The sequence below is a fragment of the Podospora pseudoanserina genome, chromosome 3 (genome assembly GCF_035222485.1).
Source record: "Podospora pseudoanserina strain CBS 124.78 chromosome 3, whole genome shotgun sequence".
NCBI lineage: Eukaryota > Fungi > Ascomycota > Sordariomycetes > Sordariales > Podosporaceae > Podospora > Podospora pseudoanserina.
Window position 1 is genome coordinate 2,479,209 of NC_085922.1, and position 19,391 is coordinate 2,498,599.

The 19,391-nt window shown below is 52.5% G+C and overlaps 6 protein-coding genes and 1 non-coding gene across 7 annotated transcripts; 2 read left to right on the top strand and 5 right to left on the bottom strand.

Annotated features, from left to right (window-relative positions):
• Nucleotides 1-124: 124 nt before the first annotated feature.
• QC764_307180 (uncharacterized protein) lies at nt 125-2,209 on the bottom strand. Its single transcript, XM_062945822.1, has 3 exons — nt 1,311-2,209; nt 856-1,065; nt 125-788 (listed from the first exon to the last, which is right to left on the bottom strand). Exons 1-3 carry the CDS (start codon nt 1,909-1,911, stop codon nt 328-330), a joined length of 1,272 nt encoding a protein of 423 aa, XP_062801858.1. The 5' UTR covers nt 1,912-2,209; the 3' UTR covers nt 125-327.
• A 273-nt stretch (nt 2,210-2,482) lies between these two features.
• On the bottom strand, nt 2,483-3,286 carry QC764_307190 (uncharacterized protein; the record flags this gene model as incomplete). Its single annotated transcript, XM_062945823.1, has 1 exon — nt 2,483-3,286. The coding sequence occupies one exon, from the start codon at nt 3,284-3,286 to the stop codon at nt 2,483-2,485; it is 804 nt and encodes a 267-aa protein (XP_062801859.1).
• An 891-nt stretch (nt 3,287-4,177) lies between these two features.
• On the bottom strand, nt 4,178-5,978 carry YPD1 (Phosphorelay intermediate protein; the record flags this gene model as incomplete). Its single annotated transcript, XM_062945824.1, has 3 exons — nt 4,728-5,978; nt 4,494-4,669; nt 4,178-4,430 (listed from the first exon to the last, which is right to left on the bottom strand). The coding sequence occupies exons 1-3, from the start codon at nt 4,749-4,751 to the stop codon at nt 4,178-4,180; spliced, it is 453 nt and encodes a 150-aa protein (XP_062801860.1). The 5' UTR covers nt 4,752-5,978.
• A 4,785-nt stretch (nt 5,979-10,763) lies between these two features.
• Nucleotides 10,764-12,044, bottom strand: QC764_307210 (uncharacterized protein; the record flags this gene model as incomplete). The annotated part of the gene is made up of 1 exon (XM_062945825.1): nt 10,764-12,044. One exon carries the CDS (start codon nt 12,042-12,044, stop codon nt 10,764-10,766), a length of 1,281 nt encoding a protein of 426 aa, XP_062801861.1.
• Nucleotides 12,045-12,522: 478 nt separating this feature from the next.
• On the top strand, nt 12,523-17,354 carry ELP1 (putative elongator complex protein 1). The gene is made up of 4 exons (XM_062945826.1): nt 12,523-13,293; nt 13,369-14,330; nt 14,385-15,525; nt 15,581-17,354. The coding sequence occupies exons 1-4, from the start codon at nt 13,076-13,078 to the stop codon at nt 17,256-17,258; spliced, it is 3,999 nt and encodes a 1,332-aa protein (XP_062801862.1). The 5' UTR covers nt 12,523-13,075; the 3' UTR covers nt 17,259-17,354.
• A 400-nt stretch (nt 17,355-17,754) lies between these two features.
• On the top strand, nt 17,755-17,825 carry QC764_0054780. Its single transcript has one exon. It is a non-coding gene; the product is annotated as a tRNA-Gly (tRNA).
• Nucleotides 17,826-18,534: 709 nt separating this feature from the next.
• Nucleotides 18,535-19,038, bottom strand: QC764_307225 (uncharacterized protein; the record flags this gene model as incomplete). Its single annotated transcript, XM_062945827.1, has 1 exon — nt 18,535-19,038. One exon carries the CDS (start codon nt 19,036-19,038, stop codon nt 18,535-18,537), a length of 504 nt encoding a protein of 167 aa, XP_062801863.1.
• Between the last annotated feature and the right edge of the window lie 353 nt (nt 19,039-19,391).

Consider the following 19,391-nt stretch of genomic DNA (forward strand, 5'->3'; position numbering starts at 1 on the left):
CCCAAGCGAGGCCTCCTCCATTCAGAGCATGCGGGATGGACTGTAAAAGGTCACCAGCTCGGAAGTTCAAGCATGGAAGAATCCCGACATCATGAAATACCACAGTCAAGGCACATTAGCCGGCATACCGGTCTGCATCTCTATTCGGCAGGTTTGACAGATTGGGTTGCGAAGGATCGGTGCACCCGACCTCTACGACGAAAAGATCCCGGCATACGCATTCCTGTACGTGTACCGTACGCACCATTCAGTAGCCCAAGTGGAGACAAATTCGGCGGCTATCATTATCTTGCATCACGCCCATTCCTTTCTTTGCGGCTCAAACTCTTATTCGGGACAACAGAGGACTCTTGCCTTTGAGATCACGTTCCGGAACTGAAGATGCCCGCCAGTCTCGTCACCTCTCTTGATGATTCCGGGGAATGTCACGCAGGAGATCTCTCGTTCGAACAGGCCCTCTTCGTCTTCACCGCCGATGTCTTCCATGGTCCCGGCGTCAAACATGATTTGCTGGTGGGGGAGGACTTGAGGCATGTGGACTGCAAAGACGGCTTTTTGGACAGCAAGCAGGCGTGACAGATCGACAGCGCTGGCGATGAGGGACCGGAGACCCTGGTCTCGGGCATCGTTGGACTTTGAGGATGTTATCTCGTCGAGCAGCCTGTTGACTTTGGCCACGAGGGCGTCTACGATGGTCGAGGTTTCTCTTTGGAGCTTCCCGCTGGCGTCCTTTTGGAGGATGGCCAGGGTTAGGGAGCGCCACTGGGACATCATTTCAGGGGAGGTTGCTTGTGGGCGGTGAGTTGTTCATACTTGTGATGATTGTGTTGTTTCTGATTAGGGGGTTTGGCTTACCATAGGTGCCCAATGACTTTTCGGCTTCGGCTAGCTTGTCGGCTTCTGAGGGGGATAAACCGACGAAGTAGGTGTTGAATATTGACTCGGTGAGCAGTCGCGAGACGAGGGACTGTAGGAGGTGGATCTTGGCTGTTGAGACGAGGTCTCTGTATGTTGGGACTAGGCGGTCAAGTTCTGTGAGGGTAGCCTCGCTGGCGTGGGAGAGGTCTGTTTTGAAAGAGCCGCAGTATTAGTTGAAAGAGCCTTTTCGCAATATCCTCACCGCTGGTTGATCCTTTTGCAGCCTCGTCCTCTCACATTCTACGGCATGTCTTTTTTTGCATGTGGGAGCCTCCTTGTGCCTAATAGAGGAGCGACAAAATGCATCACAGTTGAGAGCCTCATTGAGCTCCCCAAAACCTCCCATTACGCCCAGATCGATTCTGTCAGATAATGTTAAAAATTCCACCTACCAATCTTACTCCTCCTCCAATAAACCAAAACCCAGTTCTGCAGGCCATTCCCTAGCTTGCCCATGCCCTCCTCAAAGACCTCGTCGCTTGTTGTTTGCTCGGACCCGTTGATTCCCGCCCCGCCGTTGCCCGATTTACTGACGAACTCCTTCAACCCTCGTATTTGGTCTTGGAGCTGGGCGAGTTCTTGCATGTGGTCTGTTTTCACCTGGCGGAGGGTGTCCCTTAGGAGGGTGTTTTGGGCGTCGAGGGCGTTGATGTCGTCTTTGAGAAGGAGGTTTTCTTGTTGGAGCGCTGATAGCTCGTCTTCTGAACTGTCCTGCATGTTGTAGTGGCCTGGTTCTTCTTTTGGGCGGGCCGGGGATGGGGATGGGTTGCGGGAGAGGGAGAGGGAGGAGGTTCGAGATGGGGTTGTCGGATGGAGATTTGACGTGGTATTTCGTGAGGAGGGGGTTGCGAGGGAGGAGGAGCGAGGGATGGGCGTTGGTGAGAGGGCTCGGGTGAGGGCCGTGGTCGCTGCTGTTGTGGCTGTTGATGAGGGGGGTTGGTTCAAGTTGCGGCGACGGTTGGAAGAAGGTGATGGTTTTGGAGAGTGGGGCATGTCGTTATTTGGATGTCGTGTTGGTGTGGTGGTTGTTGTTTATTGGTGATCTGTCGTGGTGGTGGTGGTGGTGGTGTTGGTTCGTTTGCTCGTGGGGAGCATCTAGGGGATGGCTTTCTTATGGGTTGGCTTTGTAAGTAATACTACCACCACCGCCGCGCCGTCTGACGCTGTAAGATTGGCTGATTAATCTCGCTCTTGGAAGAAACCTGCAGCCTAGGGGGCAATATCCGAGGAAGTGTGTGTAGTAAGATAGCGGCTCCAGGCTGCTGGAATGGATGGTGGTGTTTGATTGCCTTCAGCCTTGGGCGATCCCTCACATTCGTTTCTGGCAGGGGGACCCTGTGGGGGTGGCCCAAGCTCCATCTTCCCAGCGGCTCGTCTCGCTCGTGACGGGACAGGGGAGTGATATACATGGGTCTGCTGAGCTTGCCAAAATGTTATCAGATTGGGAGCTGCCTACCCTCACCGTAGGTAGGTAACAAACAACAACCTGGGGCATATTCCATGATTATTTACCAGCATCAACGTGGAGGCAACATCGATAGTTCTCAACCCTGATCATCCCCAACTAAAACCCAACCTCCCCCACAACCTCATACTCCTCCTCCCCCGTCTCCCCCCCCTCTCCATCCAAAACCTTTTTCGCCCCCATCTTACAAATAGTCACCCTTTCCACTCTCACATCCCTCATCCAGATCTGGTCCTCATAGCGCTCGATAATATCCCCCGCCTTCTCCACCACCATCCTCTCTTTCCCATGTCTTCCCCTATGTCTCTGCTTATCCCGCCCCTTGACATAAACAGTATTTACAATCGTAGCGTGCAACAACAACGGCCGGCCATCCTCCACCATCAACTTCTCCCCCTCTTCCCCAACCTGTAAAAATCTTTCCCTGACAGAATCGCAAAACCTCCGAAGTGAACCAGTGAAGTTCTCATCCGTAGGCGGGGCGTACAAGACGGCGGTTTTCGGCAGCGGGTGCATGCTCGCCAGACCCCTAAGCGTAACCCTCGGCTGGTCTGGCTCACCCTCCTTTTTAACAGAACTCCACATCTCCCTCAAATTCAACCCAGCCAAAATCGATTTTGCCTTCTCCAGTCTACCCTCGCTTGGTGGTATGCTCGCGCCAGAACGATCACCATTCACCAACGGCGACGGCGGCGGCGGGAAGCTGAAGATGCCAAGTGTCAAATGTAGAGTTCCCAGAGGTCGAATAGCCGTCTCTGGTAGGGAAAACCCTTGCGGAGGAGGGAGCGTGACTTCTTCCTTGAAGGCGGAGAGCGAGGCGGCTAGTTGGGGGCGAGAGGTGGGTGTGACCAAGGGGATGCACAGAAAGTGCGTGGGTGGTGGCGGTTTGGGCCTGGGAGGCATGGTGCTGGACTTTTCTTGAGTCGATGGGCTGTCTATAGTCAGTTAGTTTGATCGGTATCTTGAGGGAGGGTAATTTGGGTTTCTATAAATATATGCTCTGAGATTTTGTACCTTCGTGGGGCTGTCGTTGAGACCAAGCCAGGCTTAGCAGATCGGTGTGTGAGATTGGGCCCTAGCTTGCGACCCCGACCGGCCGGTGACTCAAATCTCCGCAATGAGAATAGAAGAGCCCAGGAATTTCCTTCGCTATACTCTTCTCCTTTTATTAGATGCTCTATGGAAACAGAGTAGAACGTAGATTTGACCAAGATCGGCGCAAGTGTTGAAAGGCAACTTGCAGATGAAGTCAGAAGGAAAGAACGATGGTCCGTGCACCACAGCTCATCCAACACACCCTGAACAATATGAGAAAGGTTTTGGTATTTACTACTCCATCCAGAGGTGATGCTGCTGTCGAACTTCACTTGTGCACTAACGAGAGCAACAAGTGGACCTGAGCAGCTTCAAGAATACAAAGTATAAACTTCTGAATCGAAGAACTGTGGACAATACCACTATCACACCAAAGGCTACACCATAATGTCTGCTCCGTAGACATGCCACACCTTTCATGCAACCCGCTGAAATCAAATGCAGTGCTTCCCTCTCACGCCGCTCCGCAAGCTACGATTGCTTTCCACAATACCCAGCACTAGCCAATCCGTGACCTAAAACGTGCTGTTCTTATTGAGAAAACTGCTCCTCCCCACCACTAGCTTTTGCTTCACGATGGGCCTGTTTTGGCCAACACATGATGGCCTCCCGCAAAGACAGGATAGACTATCGGTGCCGCCTCGACTCGAGATTGTTGCCGTCCATCGTTGTGTTGTCGAGAGACGGCATGTTGCCGTTTTATTCGGCTCCAAAGAATTTCTTCATCTGTTTCTCGAGCTCGGCTGTGTCGACTTTGGCGGCCTGGAGTGCCTCGGCGATCTTTTTTAAGCATACGTTCTCGTCCGGCTCAGACACTCCGTCGACCGTGAGCTTGTGTCCATATTGCTGCACAACTTGGCAGCTGTCCCGGATCTTGTTAAAACCAAGGGTGGCCGAGGATCCCTTCAGGAAGTGCCCTAGAGTAGAGAGTTCGTTAAGATCTCTGGAAGCTCTGCACATCATGCTGTCAGTAGACAACACTCCTCTTGCGCTCCAGCCACGGATATAAACTTACAGAGCTTGATCCATCTTCTCGAAGGTGTCCTGTGCTTGCTCAAAGAAGTTGATGACCAGTGGCTCACTGAAGTCCCTCTCATGGTCGCTCTCGTCCATTTCCAGGATCTGGGAGAAGATCGCATTGTCGACGTGGTCACCGAAGTCTGGCATGTTTGCGAAGTATACTTCGTCGTCCTGCAGTCCAGAAGCTGGGTTAGTATGGATCGCCTTGAGATGCGGACACATTACAGACCGAATCTTCGTCTGACTTGAGCATGGTGGCAAGGGGCAGTCAAGCTGTGCTCCGGAGCGGATATGCTTGTTACTGTGGAACGGGATGGAGGTATGCTGATAAGGAGCAAAGGGATAAAAAGACTGAAAGGGGAAACATGGGAGGCCAAGGACACACGGCTGTAGCCGCGCTGGCAGGGCCCGGCTCCTCTTAAGTACCGGGGAGCGCACCCTTGCAGGAGACAAAAGGAAGCGGAGGAAGCAGCCAGTGGTGGAGCGCGAGGATGAAGATGAGATTGGGGACGGGGTTCTTGGGTCTTGGGTGTATGCGTGTGAGAGGTGAGGCGGGGGATGGGCTTACAGGATGTCTCTAATAGCAACAAGGTCAGAAAGACGGCGACTGGTTCCAGAGGTTCCAAACAAGGGCGGCTGCACCACCAGGCTGCCCTAGTATGCACAAAAACACGTCTGGCAGCGGCGTACGAGGAAGGCCGTTGGCAGGGGTGAGGTTTTCGGGAACCTTATTATTTGCGCGTCAACGGAGAGTCCAGTGACTTTCTGAGTTTGGCTGCGGAGTGAGGGGTGGAGCCTCGAACTCGGCAGGATAATGTTCAACTCACCTTGAATCAACCACGGGGGAGACAGAGGAGCGACGTGTGATACGGGCGAGGGTGGCTATGGCAGCTGGAGCTGATTCAGATAGTTAGAGATGGATGGCTCTTGTGACATGTATCCTGTGTGTGTGCGTGCGTGTGTGTGTGTGTGTGTATGCCCGAGAAAGGATCTGATGAAGGGCGAAATTTTATCCACGGCGGGGTTGAGGGGTCGGGTCGGAGCGAGGGGTCGAGGGGTAAAGGGGACTCTTGATGGTACCGGGAGAGCCCTCGCGGCCCCGGCACAGGAATGGATAGGAAAGAGGAGAGCGTGACTGACTATTTTACGACAAGACCTGTAGGGATCCGGGAGTGGAGGGCGGACGCGGGCGGGGAGGGGAGGTTGGAGGTTGGTGGTGTAAAGGCTTGTCTGTCCAGCTGGCACTCTGTAGAGCTGCGCCGGCAACGTAGGAGCAAAGTATTAAAGGGTGGTAAAGTAAATGATAGGTAGGTTGGGTGTCCTGCTGGTGGAGAAGAGGGTGGGCATAAGATCTGGCACGACAGTTAATAAATAGCGTTGCCAAAACGGGTGGCAGTCTGGCCGCAACCCAGTGAAAAAGCTAATCGCACACAAGCAATAAGTAATTCAGCACCGCGGCACCTCGCTCAGCTCTCAGCCAATACACATCCATTAGCTTCTCTTTGTCCCTTGGCCGTCTTGAGCCAGCTATTACTGTATCTACAAGCAAGATGGCCTATTTCACGCACTTTCTTCGCGATCGTTCTGTCTGGTTTGCTTTTGCCAGCGCTGCCCCCCGTAGCTGTCTTAACACGTCGGACGGGCATTTGCAGGTGCTCGGGGGTTCCTGGGCCAGACGTCACTTCCGTTTTGAGGTGCAGAGGTGCAGCGGTGGTGACGCGGGTGACGCAAGGGTACTGGCACCAACGACCCAGCCCAGGTACGGAGTAATACCTACTGTGTCTGGAGAGATCGCAGCATTTCGGACTGGATCTGGTGTCTGTCGCTGCTCTGGAAATTGCAAATCATGGGAGAATTGATCTAGAAAGCCGATTGCTCATGCAGGCACAGATTCAGACGGAGGGGAAACAACCTGCTGTGCTTTCCAGGTCCAGCAGACAGGTACAATACCTCTCCTTGCCATTCTTGTTGAGGTTCCGCAGGTAGGGGTCCACCCACTAATTATCGCTAAAACGAGGTTAGTCTCGACACTCAACCCCGCAGTCGTCATGGCTCCCCAATTGGGTTCTCGTAGCACACACTGGGCGCACCTGTACTCGAGAATAATGGCTTCCATTTGTGCGCGTGTGGCCATCAATCACCACACATCCACATTATCTTGCTCCATTCCGTATCTAGAGATTTAGAAACTGTTTATTTCCACCGTTCCAAAGTCATATAAACGCCCCAAAAATTGTCCGGATTACCTTCCAGTGGCAGGCAGATATGGACGATAACCCCCAATCCAGACACAGCTCAGTACCACCCCTCATCGGTTAGACTCTTCATCGGTTTTCTCATGCACAAGGTGCCTTCCATTCCAGGGTTCAAACTTGAACCGAACCGGGCCCGTGCGCTGATCTGTGCCAGCAACACGGGAAAAGCTGACAAGGATTTAGGAATTCTATTATCTTTCGATTTTCATCTGATGGAATTCATCTGTGTGATAAATTCCACTGGAAGTATTTCTCCCATTTTATTTTTCTCTCTTGTCTGTTTTTTTATTGCCTACAATAAGCGTCTTTTCCAATACCATCGCGGGGCTCGACGTCAAGCGAGGGTGACCTTCCCATACGACACGGTACCACAGCTCAAGAGGTCAGTCTGGCTTCAGCAAGTGACGCAAGAATGAGCTGATCACGACTCTGCTCCCCCGTGGCGTGACCAGGTGGTGCTCATATTTTTTAATGCGGCCTCCTCTCCCACTTATCTCTCGTTGGCGACGACGATACAGCATATCGAGCAGGCCCATATGGTCCCATGCCGCTGACCGTGATTCGACACGGAAGGTCAAAAGGACGCTTCGAAAGACTTGAATCTGGCTGCAGACCGACAAATGCAGGGTCCAGGCCGATCTGTCACAACCCCTCTCTCGGCGTGGGCTTTTGATAGACGGTACCCCTCAATGCCCTCTCCCCTTTGGTACCTTATCGGACTGGACCGGACAAACACCCAGTAAGAGGCCATGCATGCGATGGAAGGACCGGATCTTTGGAAGAAACACCACTCTGCCAGAATCGCGGAAATCTGGACGGTACTCCGGGGCACAAACTCGACACATTCCTGCTGTGTAACGATGCTCAGCACCACCACGAGAACCTGCTGGTGAGCGATGTCATCGACAAAGCGGTCGATACAAGCAATATCGCTAACCAGCAACGAATCCACCGGAGAAAACACATCGTGGAGTAGCGGGTCTAGATGCTGTCGCCCCCTTACTCAGTCGACAAGAGGAGTCACGGAATGAAGGTCTCGACAGGAGCACCTCGACGGTGGTTGAATCTCATAACCCCACCAAATTTCGACAGCCAATCATTAGATGGGGTTCCTCCACAATAGGCTCTTGGCAAGTGGGGCTAGAGGCAGTTCGTCTCAACATCGACGTCATTTCCGCCAGGTGTCGTCATTGGGAGCACAAGTACCCGGCCCCATGCAAGGATCCCTGACCAACTTTCCATTGGAGCCCAAAAACGTTTTGTCGACCGTTTGCATCGTGTTCGAGTTTTCCAGCGGATCGGTGGGGAGCCACGAGTGCTTTTATCGAGGATATCCATTTCCACCACCCACATCCCTCGTCTCTTTTGATACCGCAATAATTTCCAAACTAGGCCGAGTTTTGTTTCAACGACAACATGTAGTGTAGTCACGATGCCGTGTCAGAGAGGTGGTTGGTGGGATGCCAGTCCCTACACAATGCCGCAGTAGCTCCGACAGCCCGGATATCGGCACCACCTGCATCTTTCTTCGGAGGCGGTGCTGGCTCGGCATCACACACGGCCAACAACACCACAATTATTACACCGCATGAGCATATCTTTCGGAGGCTAGTTGAGGACTGGTAATCATTCTCTACCCTTTCCATTTTTGATTATTCTATACTAGATCTCCGTACACCAACGGGAGCCAAGGCCGGGACGCCTGCACGTCTCCCGCAACAAAACGGAGGCTGGGAGAGCCCGCGGAATCCCGTCAACTGCAACTTCAGGTGCTTCCTTGCGTGCGACCGCCCGAATCGGCGGTCACACCATCATCGGAGCCGGACAGTGCTCCTGAGTTAGCTCCACAGATTCAAATGCAATGTGCCCTGACTGAGTAGTGATATAGAACGTGCCTCAGGCGTTGCCTGTGAGCCAACCTTTGAACCTGTCAGCCGTCCACACAGTGCTGATTCGCTTCGGTCTGACGACGAGGACCAGATCGTGGCTTTGGAATCTTCGTCAGCTCCCATAGCAAGGGCATTGGCCAGCTCTGAGCTAGTTAAATGCGGCCCTTTTCAGCTCATCTAATATCGTCTTGTCGCACTCAGGCGCCCGAAACATGTCCCAGGCGGATGGGTTTGAACGCCGCTGACAGAAAGAGCCGCTCTGAGCGACGATATCTATATCAACCGCCAAGGCTTCCTTGTAGTGTAATGATGACGTCCGTCCTCCACGAAACCCGAGACTCCCGGCCAGCATGCTCTATGGATATACATATTCCTTCGAGACACTTCTATCAATCCCTCGCTCAGGCTGTGCATCGGCGTGTCTTGGGTGTCTTGAGCAGCAGGACCTTTCGTTCCGGGGCTGTTGTTTGATCGAAGCGCCTCAGGCGCTAGACTACAGTATCTAGTATTTTCATGCTCGGACGACTTCATCTCGATAAGTGTCAGTCATTCTCGAATTCGGGAAATGTGTACTCGGATATCGAAGAAACGGGCACCAGTGACGACAGCCTCCTGGGCGCGCCGTCTGTCCCCAATTCTGCCCTCCTAGCAAAAACACTGCTCAACACCATCACAGAAAGTAAGTCGATCAGTAATATCGGACCGGGAAGCTTCCGCTGCAAGTTTCGACCCCACGGCGAGAGAGCAAAAGTTCATGACTTGTTGGTTTTCCGAGAAAAAGGGCGCGGAATAGTGGTACATACAGAGAGAGAAAGTTCAGAGACATGTCAAGCTAGCCCCCCTTGTCTCACCGTTTTTTTTTTTTTTTCCTTGTTTCCCTCCCTCAATCTGAGCGTTCTAGACCCTCGACTTGCATAGGGGACTGCATCGTGACACTCCCAAAACCTGTTTTTTTGCGTCAGGACTACATACATACATATCAGCAGTGAAGTCCGGCCGGCTTTTTTTTTCCCTCCTCACCACCAACGCACGCACTAATGGGTTAAGAAAAAGGAGCCTATCATGGCGATGGTACCCAAGAGATCAAAGCGTTTTTGGGTTTGGTTCAAGTCTTGGCACTAAGAGAGAGTATTGGAAGCCAGACACAACAGGATGGGATGGAATTATAAGCAGAGCTAGAAGATTCCATGTTTAGAGAATCGGGGTTGCGAATATTCGCTCTCTCGAGAAACACCATCGTGTCCCGAAATATTTCTATCGTGAAACAAGATACCTAACCGGCGGGCGGGGTTACATAAGGTACATATCAACAATCTTCTGATACCAAGATTTCCAAGACTACCAAGACTTGTTTGGTTAACGCAAAGAACCTTCTTTTTTGGGGAGAAGCTGATTTAATAGACATTTTCTATATCCAGCTACATGTAAAACCATATCTTTCTCTTTGCTCGCTTCCAAATTTGGGGGAAAACATGTTGTAAAATGACAATCATTAAGTGGGTATAGAAATAAGCAATCTTTCTGGGAACAGTTCCTTCATGCAAGCCCACTGTTCTAGGCTGGGGGTGTTGCCGGTCTTGTAATCGGTTATCACTCTGTGCATCTCTTGGACTGTTGCTCTTGAGAGGGAAAAGGCTCCCCGGAATGTGCAATCGCAGTGCAGCGGCACAAGATAAGAAGAGCGAGGTTTGTTGTTGGGGTTTCTCAGTCAGCCGCCGGCCTGACTAAACCAGTACCGGGAGCATCGTCTTTTTGCCCCAGCCATATCGTGGTTGTGTTTGGGAGGGCTCCCAAGAGGCAATCCCGTTCAACTGAACTCTCCAGCCATTGATATGGACTGGATAGCAGTTTCGAAGGTCGACATGCGTGCCAACCACAAGGCCAACCAGCGCCCTGGAATGACATACACTTCACAAATCCTGCCCTGATATAAGCAGAGGAAAGTTTGCAAAACTCCAAAGCCAATAACCAGCAGAAAAAGAGAGTAGGGTATGTGAAGATGCCAGGGTAAAAAACTCGAAGCCACAATTGCTACCTGGCAAGCTTGACAAACGTAAAGACAGGTATGGCACAACACAAACCAACGCCATGTCTCTTGCACATTCTAACAAGCCACTCCTCTCAAAGCAATACCTTCGAAGCAACGGTCAACAACCAAGCAGCATCATGCCAGCCACCCTCATTCTCCTTCGGCGGCGGGATACTCTCATCCACCATCGTCTTCATATTCTGCCCCTCCAGCCTCCTCAAGCATGACACCCTCCTCTCCATCTCATGTCCTGATCCCTCCCCATCCGTCGTCTCCCCATCATAATCATCCTCCGACTCCTCCTCATCGTCCTCCTCAACGGCAAAAAGCTTCACACCGAGCACATGGCCAAACCAAGACCCTACACCCCCGTTCCCAGTCCCCTTCACCAGCTTCCTCACGTACGCCTCATCTTCTGCCCCATCACCCGTGACAAACTCAGCGTCATCCACAGTGTAATTTTCTAGCTCCTCGTCAAAATTGACAAAATCCGGACCGGCAATCTCGTCGTCAGGGTTCTCCGCCACAGGAGTTGACCCCGACCCATTAGAGTTGAAGTAATCCTCCACAAAGGTTGTCATCCTATGGCTACTTCCGCCTGGCGTCATAGACCCAACCCGGGAGTGAGATCTGCTCCTAAAGCGGCTGTAGGCCGGGGAGGAGATGTTATCATCGTTGCCGTCAAGATGGACACTGCTTCTCCTAGAGGCGTGACGGGATAGGTGACGGGGGGTGTGCCGAGAGCCATAAACCAGCTCTTCTCTTTCCCTTGCGAGTTCCCGCTCAAAGGCTTCGTCTTCGGCGTCTTGAGGAGAGTGACCAGCCAAGGATGTAGACGAGGCGCGGGTGGAGAGCCAGGCTTGGCCTTTGGATTCCCGGGTTTCGAGGGAGATGATGGAGCCACAGCGGAGGAGCCAATCCGAGTCGGAGCGGTCGGTTTGTCTCAGCTGGTTTGGGTGGTGGGAGGAGCGGTGGCGTGGGGTGGTGGGGGAAGTGTGGAGGGAGGTTGAGCTTAGGCGATGGGAGGCACGGGACTGGTTGTGGGGGAGGTGGGAGGAGGATTTCGATTTTGCGAGGGAGACTGAGGATCGGGACTTACGGGCGCCGGAGACGGAGGCGGAGCGGTTGTTGGGACCCGGGGAGCGGGAGAGGAGACGGGGGGTGGTAGGGGCGGATTTGCCTTGGAGGTAGGAGTAGGAGGTTACTGTTGGGGGAGCGGAGGTTGGGGTGGTGAGATCGTTGTCGTCGAGGATATCGTGGGCATCGTGAATAGGGAGTTTGGAGGTTAGAGGCGCGAGGGAGAGGTGGGTGAGGTTACCCGAGGATCGGGACTTGCGCCTGAAGGAAGAGTGTTGATTGTAGGCGACGTCCATGTTTTTGTTGGGGTAATGAGTTGTCGTCGTCTTCTAGCTGTCTAGTGGGTAGGCTATTAGAAGGCAATGGGAAGGCAAGAAAACGAACGTTGAATAACAACGAGTGAGAGAGAAGGGTGGAGTTTACCCCAGACTCCAGAAGCAAGTGATATATGAAGCAATTAAGTAGTTTCACAGTCGGGCGGTCAGTTGTCGGTGGTGGTGCGATTGGGAAGGATGGGAAAGCTCTATCCCTTGTTTGTGGCACCCTGCAGGCCTGATTCCTCAACAATTGCTCGCTTTCAAAGCTCTGGAACGCGTCCGGCTGTAGTAGGGCGAGTTCTGATTCGCCCGTTTATTTAGAGCAATGGCCACCACCACTGAAGCTTGAACGCCCTGGCAAAGGTACCAGCGACTTGTTAGTGGTAAATACTTTCCCGCGGTGTGCCGCTAAAGCAAGGCGGACTGTTTGGTACCCCGGTACAAGGCAAGCCACAGCCAATGACCGACCCCGCAGCTAAGCGCACTGACTCTAACATTTTGAGGCTGGTTAAACCCTGGGCTCTCGAAAGCTTCAGTCTATGGAGGGGCAGAGAGGGGCTATCAGCCATCAGTGTCATTGACTCTCGAGAACGGTGGTGATCTTTTCGAGGAGAACAAGCTTGTGAATAGCCTTGAGACATCGAGTCACTCGGTCAAACTTGGCAGACGGATATCAAAGGCTGAAAAACACCGACAAAAATCAGCTAACTCGAGCTGCATGAGCATAGGCTTGAGCCCCTCGACTTACATACACACTACAACTCTTTTAAAATTTTCAGTCGCTTTTTTATTCACATTTTGCCACTTTTTCACTACGGAAATAGACGAGTGCTACCCTTCTGAACTACCCACTTCGTCCGCTCTCAGCTCTCACCACCTGGGCACCGGTGGCCGCCGAAAAGTCCCGAAAGAAGCTATATCCTGATAATGATCGCACCACTACGGTGCTAAAACCAGCGATTGACTCATACCCAAAACTCATACCAAGAAAAGAGTTTTGACCGGACGAGATGCGGAACTTGCGCAACATCGGCCACAGCGTCTTCAGGGATCCCGTCCCGGATTCTCCCTTTCCTACCGCCGCCTCGGCTTCGGCCCCCTTCTCGGCATCGTGTTGGGATGTCTCCAGGGATGAGGTGATTGTTGCCCGTGGCCCAACCGCCCATGATGCCCGGATCGAACTCTCGAGGGTGGTGAAGCACACTCATGAGCGTCCCCCTTGTCACTTGTAAGATACATACATATTCATCATTCTCATGTTAAAACAAGCATATAATCTAAGACTGCAATTTCTATGACATAGAAAATCAAGAAACATCGCAACATGGGATGCACTTTGCCCAAACGAAGATGGCAGTCCAGATGTTATCCGGAGTATACACTACTTCAGCGACACATTGACAACATGTGTCATCATGGCCGGCGGTGACATTGTCACTGTTACTGAAGACGAAGAAACCGCCGCTGGTGAAGCGCACATTGAGATCGTAGGCACATTGTCGCCCTCTATCTCGGCTGCTCGCTGGTCACCAGATGAAGAGCTACTTGCCATCGCAACAGGGGATGCCAAGGTGCTCTTCATGAGCCGGAGCTTTGATGTTATTTCAGAGGTTGGCCTCAGCGAAGAGGACTTGAGGCTGTCAAAGCATGTCTCTGTCGGATGGGGCAAGAAGGAGACTCAGTTTATCGGCAAGGGCGCCAAGGCCAAGGGGCTTCGAGACCCTACTATTCCGGAGAAGGTAGACGAGGGCGCCTTGAGCTCAAACGATGATGGTCGGTGCACGATCAGTTGGAGAGGTGATGGTGCGTATGTTGCTGTCAACTTCCTTCAGCAAGGACAACGACGTGTGATCCGGGTGTACAACCGTGATGGTGAGTTGGACAGTGTCAGTGAACCCGTGGATGGGCTTGAGGGCGCTCTGAGTTGGCGGCCTGAGGGAAATCTCATGGCCGGGATTCAGCGTATCTCGGACCGTATTGACGTTGTGTTCTTTGAAAGAAATGGCCTGCGCCATGGGCAGTTCACACTTCGAGCGCCCCAGGACTCCCCTGATGTGGCTGCAGAGCTGGCGCTTGAGTGGAACTCGGACTCAACCGTTCTAGCTGTTATCATGAAGGATAGAGTACAGCTATGGACTACAGGCAACTACCACTGGTATCTGAAACAAGAGTTCCTCTGTGGTGACGGTGGTAGCAAGCACCACCAGAGTTCAAAGTTTGCCTGGCATGCAGAGAAACCACTGTTGTGTGTTGCGGCGACAGCAGGTAAGATAACCTCTCTACTCCCTATTCTCCTCAGTTGTCTCACAAGTTGTGTAGGCAAAGTACTTGTCAACGAGTACATTTTCACCATCGCCCGTGGGCCGGGAGTTTCTCCTCACGACTTCGGAGCTGTTGCCGTAATTGACGGTCAGACACTCAAATTCACCCCTTTTCGGACGGCTAATGTGCCTCCTCCGATGGCCTTTGACGAACTCGAAGTCGAGTCTCCTATTATTGACGTTACAATCGGACGGGATTGCAACTCGATGGCCGTGCTGCACCGAGGTGGTGTTAGCTTCTTCGAGCTTATCATCCAGGGACCACGGATGCTACCCCCGAAGCTTGCCTCTACGGCTTCCTTTAGGAAGACACATGCCCAGTTATACGAGGAACATGTACTTCAGGTTGGCCTGTCTGGCTCAAATGAGGTTCACGTTCTTCAAATGTCGGAAGACATGGAGATTGTCAGGCACACATTTGATGGCACACAAACAAACGAACACGGGTGGCAAAAGACGGATGCAACTTCCATCACAACCATTACAACACCTATAGTGCCACCAGTTGTCGAGGAAGATGGAGTCATTGCTCAGGATTGGCGTGGCAGACTGAGCAGAATCATTGAAGGAGAACACCTCCCGCTTCCTGCCGAGTTTGCCAACTTCTTGCCCTGGACAAGTTACATTACACATTCAGGCGAGTTCCTGGCTTTTGGACAGGCTCGGAATGGCTATCTCTACTGCAACTCGACGCTACTGGCCAGGAACTGTACTTCTTTTGTTGTTACCAAGCATCATCTCATCTTCACAACTACCAACCACTTCGTCAAGTTTGTTCACTTGGCTACGGAAGAAGAGCTTGAGGTTCCCCAGGACGACCCCGAGAATGACGAACGATGCCGGAGTATCGAGCGGGGAGGCAGGCTGGTCGTTGCCATGCCCAGCAGGATGAGCATTGTGCTTCAGATGCCTCGTGGCAATCTTGAGACAATTTATCCCCGGGCTATGGTTTTGTCCGGCATCCGCGACCTTATCGAGGCCAAGAACTATGGCGCTGCTTTTGCGACATGCCGCACTCAGCGTGTGGATATGAACCTGCTCTATGATCACCGACCGGAGCAGTTCCTGGAGCACGTCGGCTTGTTCTTGGAGCAGGTGAAGGATACGGCCAACATTGACTTGTTCTTGTCCACTCTCAAGTAAGTTTCTTGAGTCTTTCAGAATCATCTGATGCCGTTTGCTGACTTTGTTTAGGGAGGAGGATGTCACCCGGACTATGTACAAGGACACCAAGGCTGGCTCAGCTCCGCAGTCGCAAGAAGCTGAAACGGCTGCTAAAGAAAGCAAGATCAACAAGATCTGTGATGCTGTTTTGGCAAAGCTCAAGACCCAGAAGAACGCCAACCTCCAAAACATCATCACAGCGCATGTCTGCAAGAACCCACCAGCCCTCGATGATGGCTTGCGCGTGGTTGCCGATCTTATGCAAGAACATGAGGCACTAGCCGAACGTGCTGTTGAGCACATTTGCTTCCTGGTAGATGTCAACAGACTCTACGACCACGCCCTCGGTTTGTACAATCTCGAACTTACTTTGCTGGTTGCCCAGCAGTCTCAACGTGATCCCAGAGAGTATCTCCCATTTATTCAAGAACTTCACAAGATGCCAGAGCTCCAGCGAAAGTACACAATCGACGACAAGCTCGGGAACCACGAGAAAGCCCTGGACCATCTCAAGGCTCTTGGCGATTTCGAGGAGGTGAAGACGTACACCGTCAAGCACAAGCTCTACCAGCACGCCTTGAGCATCTACCGTCACGACGAGCAGCACCACCGCGTAATTACCGACCTCTTCGCCGCCCACCTCAAGTCTATCTCCCAGTTTAAGGAAGCCGGCCTAGCCTACGAGTCACTCAACAGCTACCACGACGCCACAGACTGTTACCTCAAAGCGGGCGCCGCCTGCTGGCGCGAATGCCTCTACGTTGCCCAGCAGCAAGACCCGCCCATCACCGCTCAGCGACTAGAAGAAGTAGCAAGCGACCTTGCCGACGCCCTCCGCGAAGCAAAGGACTATGCCGCCGCGGCAACAATCCACATGGAGTACCTCTCTTCTATCGAATCCGCCATCCAATCCCTCTGCAAGGGCTACCTCTTTGCCGATGCGCTCCGGCTTGTCGCCCTGCACAAGCGACGTGACCTTCTTGAGAGCCATATTGACAGCGGCCTCGCGGATGCCTTCTCCTCCAGCATTGAGTTCTTGGCTGATTGCAAAGCCCAACTCAAGGCGCAAGTTCCGCGCATCCTTGAGCTCCGCAAGAAGGCAAAGGAGGACCCGCTGGCGTTTTACGAGGGGGAGAACCCCTTTGGGAGCAAGAACGCGGATGGTTATGACATCCCGGATGATATCTCTATTGCTGCTAGCTCGAGGGCGACGACGAGCGCGTCGATGTTTACGAGGTATACCGGCAAGGCTGGGAGCGTGGGGACTGTTGGCTCCAATGTCTCGAGAGCAACAAGCAAAAACAGGAGGAGGGAGGAGAAGAAGAGGGCGAGGGGGAGGAAGGGGACGGTTTATGAGGAGGAGTATTTGGTTAATAGTGTCAGGAGGTTGGTGGAGAGGGTGGAGGGGACGAAGGGGGAGGTGGAGAGGTTGGTCTTTGGGTTGGTGAGGAGGGATATGCAGGAGCGGGCAAGGGTTATTGAGGAGGCGATGGGGGTTGTGCTGGAGGGGTGTAGGCAGGCTGTTGGGGAGGTTTGGCCGCAGGAGGAGAAACAGCAAGTTGAGGGTGAAGGGGAGGATGGAGAGGGGTGGAGGCCGGTGGGCGGGGATGGGGTGCTGTTTGAGAGTTTGGAGGCTATGAGGGCTAAGCAAACGGCACCGGTGGTGACGGGGTTCGAGAAGTTGGCACTTTTGGGGGGAAAGAAGTGAGCGGTGGGTGGGATGTTGGAGGTATAGATTAAAATTGGGGCTAAAAGCATTTGCATTGGTTGTTTAGGAAACGAGAGTAAGATAGGGTAGGCATAGCTCATGAAACGATGTTTTGTAGATTCACAATGCCTAGCTGTATAGTATGGCGTTATGCTTCGGGATGTGGTATATGGTTCCCCTGATTTCGACGCCACAAAACCTTGTTCTTTGTCTATCTCTTCCCAACAAGGCACGTAAACATTACCCCTTTTCAAAACCAACAAGCAAGGCAAAGGAAACAGATTTTTACCCGCGGTCATACTTCTCAGCGGCCATAGGCAGGAAAACTCCCTCTGTTGTCTTCAATCTTTTATTCTCATATGGACATGACAATTCTCAAATAGAGAGCCAAACGGGTACGCTACGTTTCATGACAAAGTGCTTCTCTTGCATCGCCCATTGCTAGCACTACATACCTACATTCTAGGCAAATTCTTCAACAACCCCACAAGAAACAGCATCAGTGGTTTAGTGGTAAAATCCATCGTTGCCATCGATGGGCCCCGTGTTCGATTCACGGCTGATGCATATTATACCAAAACTTCCGCAGGAGTTCGTGTTCTTTTGGACTTTTTTACACATTTTGTCCCATGTGTTTTGAAACATATCTGGTTCTTGTCAAGAATGAATAGACAGCTAATCACATGACCAATTCACTTTTTTGAGTGAGCTCTGTGCCACCTGTTTGGCTGAGTCATCAGTCCAACTTCGTCTTAACCTCCGTGGTAGGACAGATACACCACGAAACAGCACCAACTTGACCGGGGCACTCTTCATGCTTTAAGCCAAGCAATCGCCACTCCATCTCTTAAGACCAGAGGTCAAAGGTTTCATATTGTAGATACCCATCTCTCGGAAACACACTGCAGTCTCGGCAGTATCAACCGTTGAGGATCCAATACTTTTTATTCGGGCAGACAAAAGTAATCTAAGCGTTTCTTCGAACAAAGAAAGAAGAAGAAAAGAAATGTTGACTGAACACAGCACACCTAGCCAGAAAATCACCAAGGCCAGACCTCGTCAACAGCACGATTGTGACCCAGGCACACAAACGGCAGAAGCCGTTTGCTTCCCCGATTTACTGCATCACCCTAGACAAAAAATGGCGTCCCATCTAGCCCTGTGTGAGTGCGAGTATAACTCTCCATGGCTACCTGATCCATTTTACTTGATCTGAAGAGACTGGAGCTGGGCAGGGACATCAGCAGTGCTATTAGCCTGGAGACCAACCGCCACACTACAAAATCTCAATTAGTGTTGTGTCTGTAAAGTTGGGAAAGAAAAAAACCCACAGGGCATCAAACTCCTCCTCACTCAACCCAGTGAGATCAAACTCGGAGCCGTCCTCCAAGACCAAGGCGTTGGGCCTCTGGCACTCAGGCTTGAGGGTAGAATCAATCGCCCGCTTCCGGCCGATGAAGTTATACCCGACGCCGGAGTACCGGAAGCCGTTGGACCGGTTGCAGATGAAGTTGCCCCCGTTGTTGCCCGAGATGGTCTGGAGGCGGTTGCACTGGCCGTTGTCGTAGCCGCGGCACTGGATGTTCCAGCCCTGCTGGATGCCGCGGACGGCGACGGACTGGTAAGGGCTTCCGTTGGCGTTGGTGCCGCAGCAGGTGTTGGGGTTGATGCCGTTGCAGCGGAGGGCGTTGGAGCCGCCGCAGTTGTTGTCGGTGTGGAGGTAGAGGTCGATGGCCGAGGCCGAGGCGGCGAGGGTGAGGAGGGTGGCGAGGAACTTCATGCTGATGGCTGGGGGTTGGTGTTGGTGGTTTTTGTTCGTTGAAGGCTGGTGATGATGATGATGATGATGATGATGATGATGATGAGATGAAGGCCGGTGGTGAAGAGGTAGAATGAGGTGGTTTGAAGGGGGGAGATGGCCCTTCTTTATACCTGTCGAGAGTTGCCCATCTCGCCAGATGAGGTTTGGTTGAAGGACTTCCATCTATTTCCAATACCCATCTCTCGGACTCGGTTACACCCATCAAAGGGGACTGGAATGTATCTCGACCATGGAGCTGACGCTCATCCATGCCCTGCAGAGTCAACGCATCTCGGACTCTGAGACCCTCCAGTCTCCACATCACAGGACAG

Excerpts from the sequence above, each read along its gene's own strand:
- QC764_307180 (XM_062945822.1), bottom strand. The coding sequence starts at position 1,911 with ATGCCCCACTCTCCAAAACCATCACCTTCTTCCAACCGTCGCCGCAAC. Across the intron at positions 1,066-1,310 it reads TTGGAGGAGGAGTAAGATTG|ACCTCTCCCACGCCAGCGAG; the intron begins GTAGGTGGAATT and ends CTTTCAAAACAG. Across the intron at positions 789-855 it reads AAAGTCATTGGGCACCTATG|CAACCTCCCCTGAAATGATG; the intron begins GTAAGCCAAACC and ends ACCGCCCACAAG.
- ELP1 (XM_062945826.1), top strand. The coding sequence starts at position 13,076 with ATGCGGAACTTGCGCAACATCGGCCACAGCGTCTTCAGGGATCCCGTC. Across the intron at positions 14,331-14,384 it reads GTGTGTTGCGGCGACAGCAG|GCAAAGTACTTGTCAACGAG; the intron begins GTAAGATAACCT and ends CAAGTTGTGTAG. Across the intron at positions 15,526-15,580 it reads TTGTTCTTGTCCACTCTCAA|GGAGGAGGATGTCACCCGGA; the intron begins GTAAGTTTCTTG and ends GACTTTGTTTAG.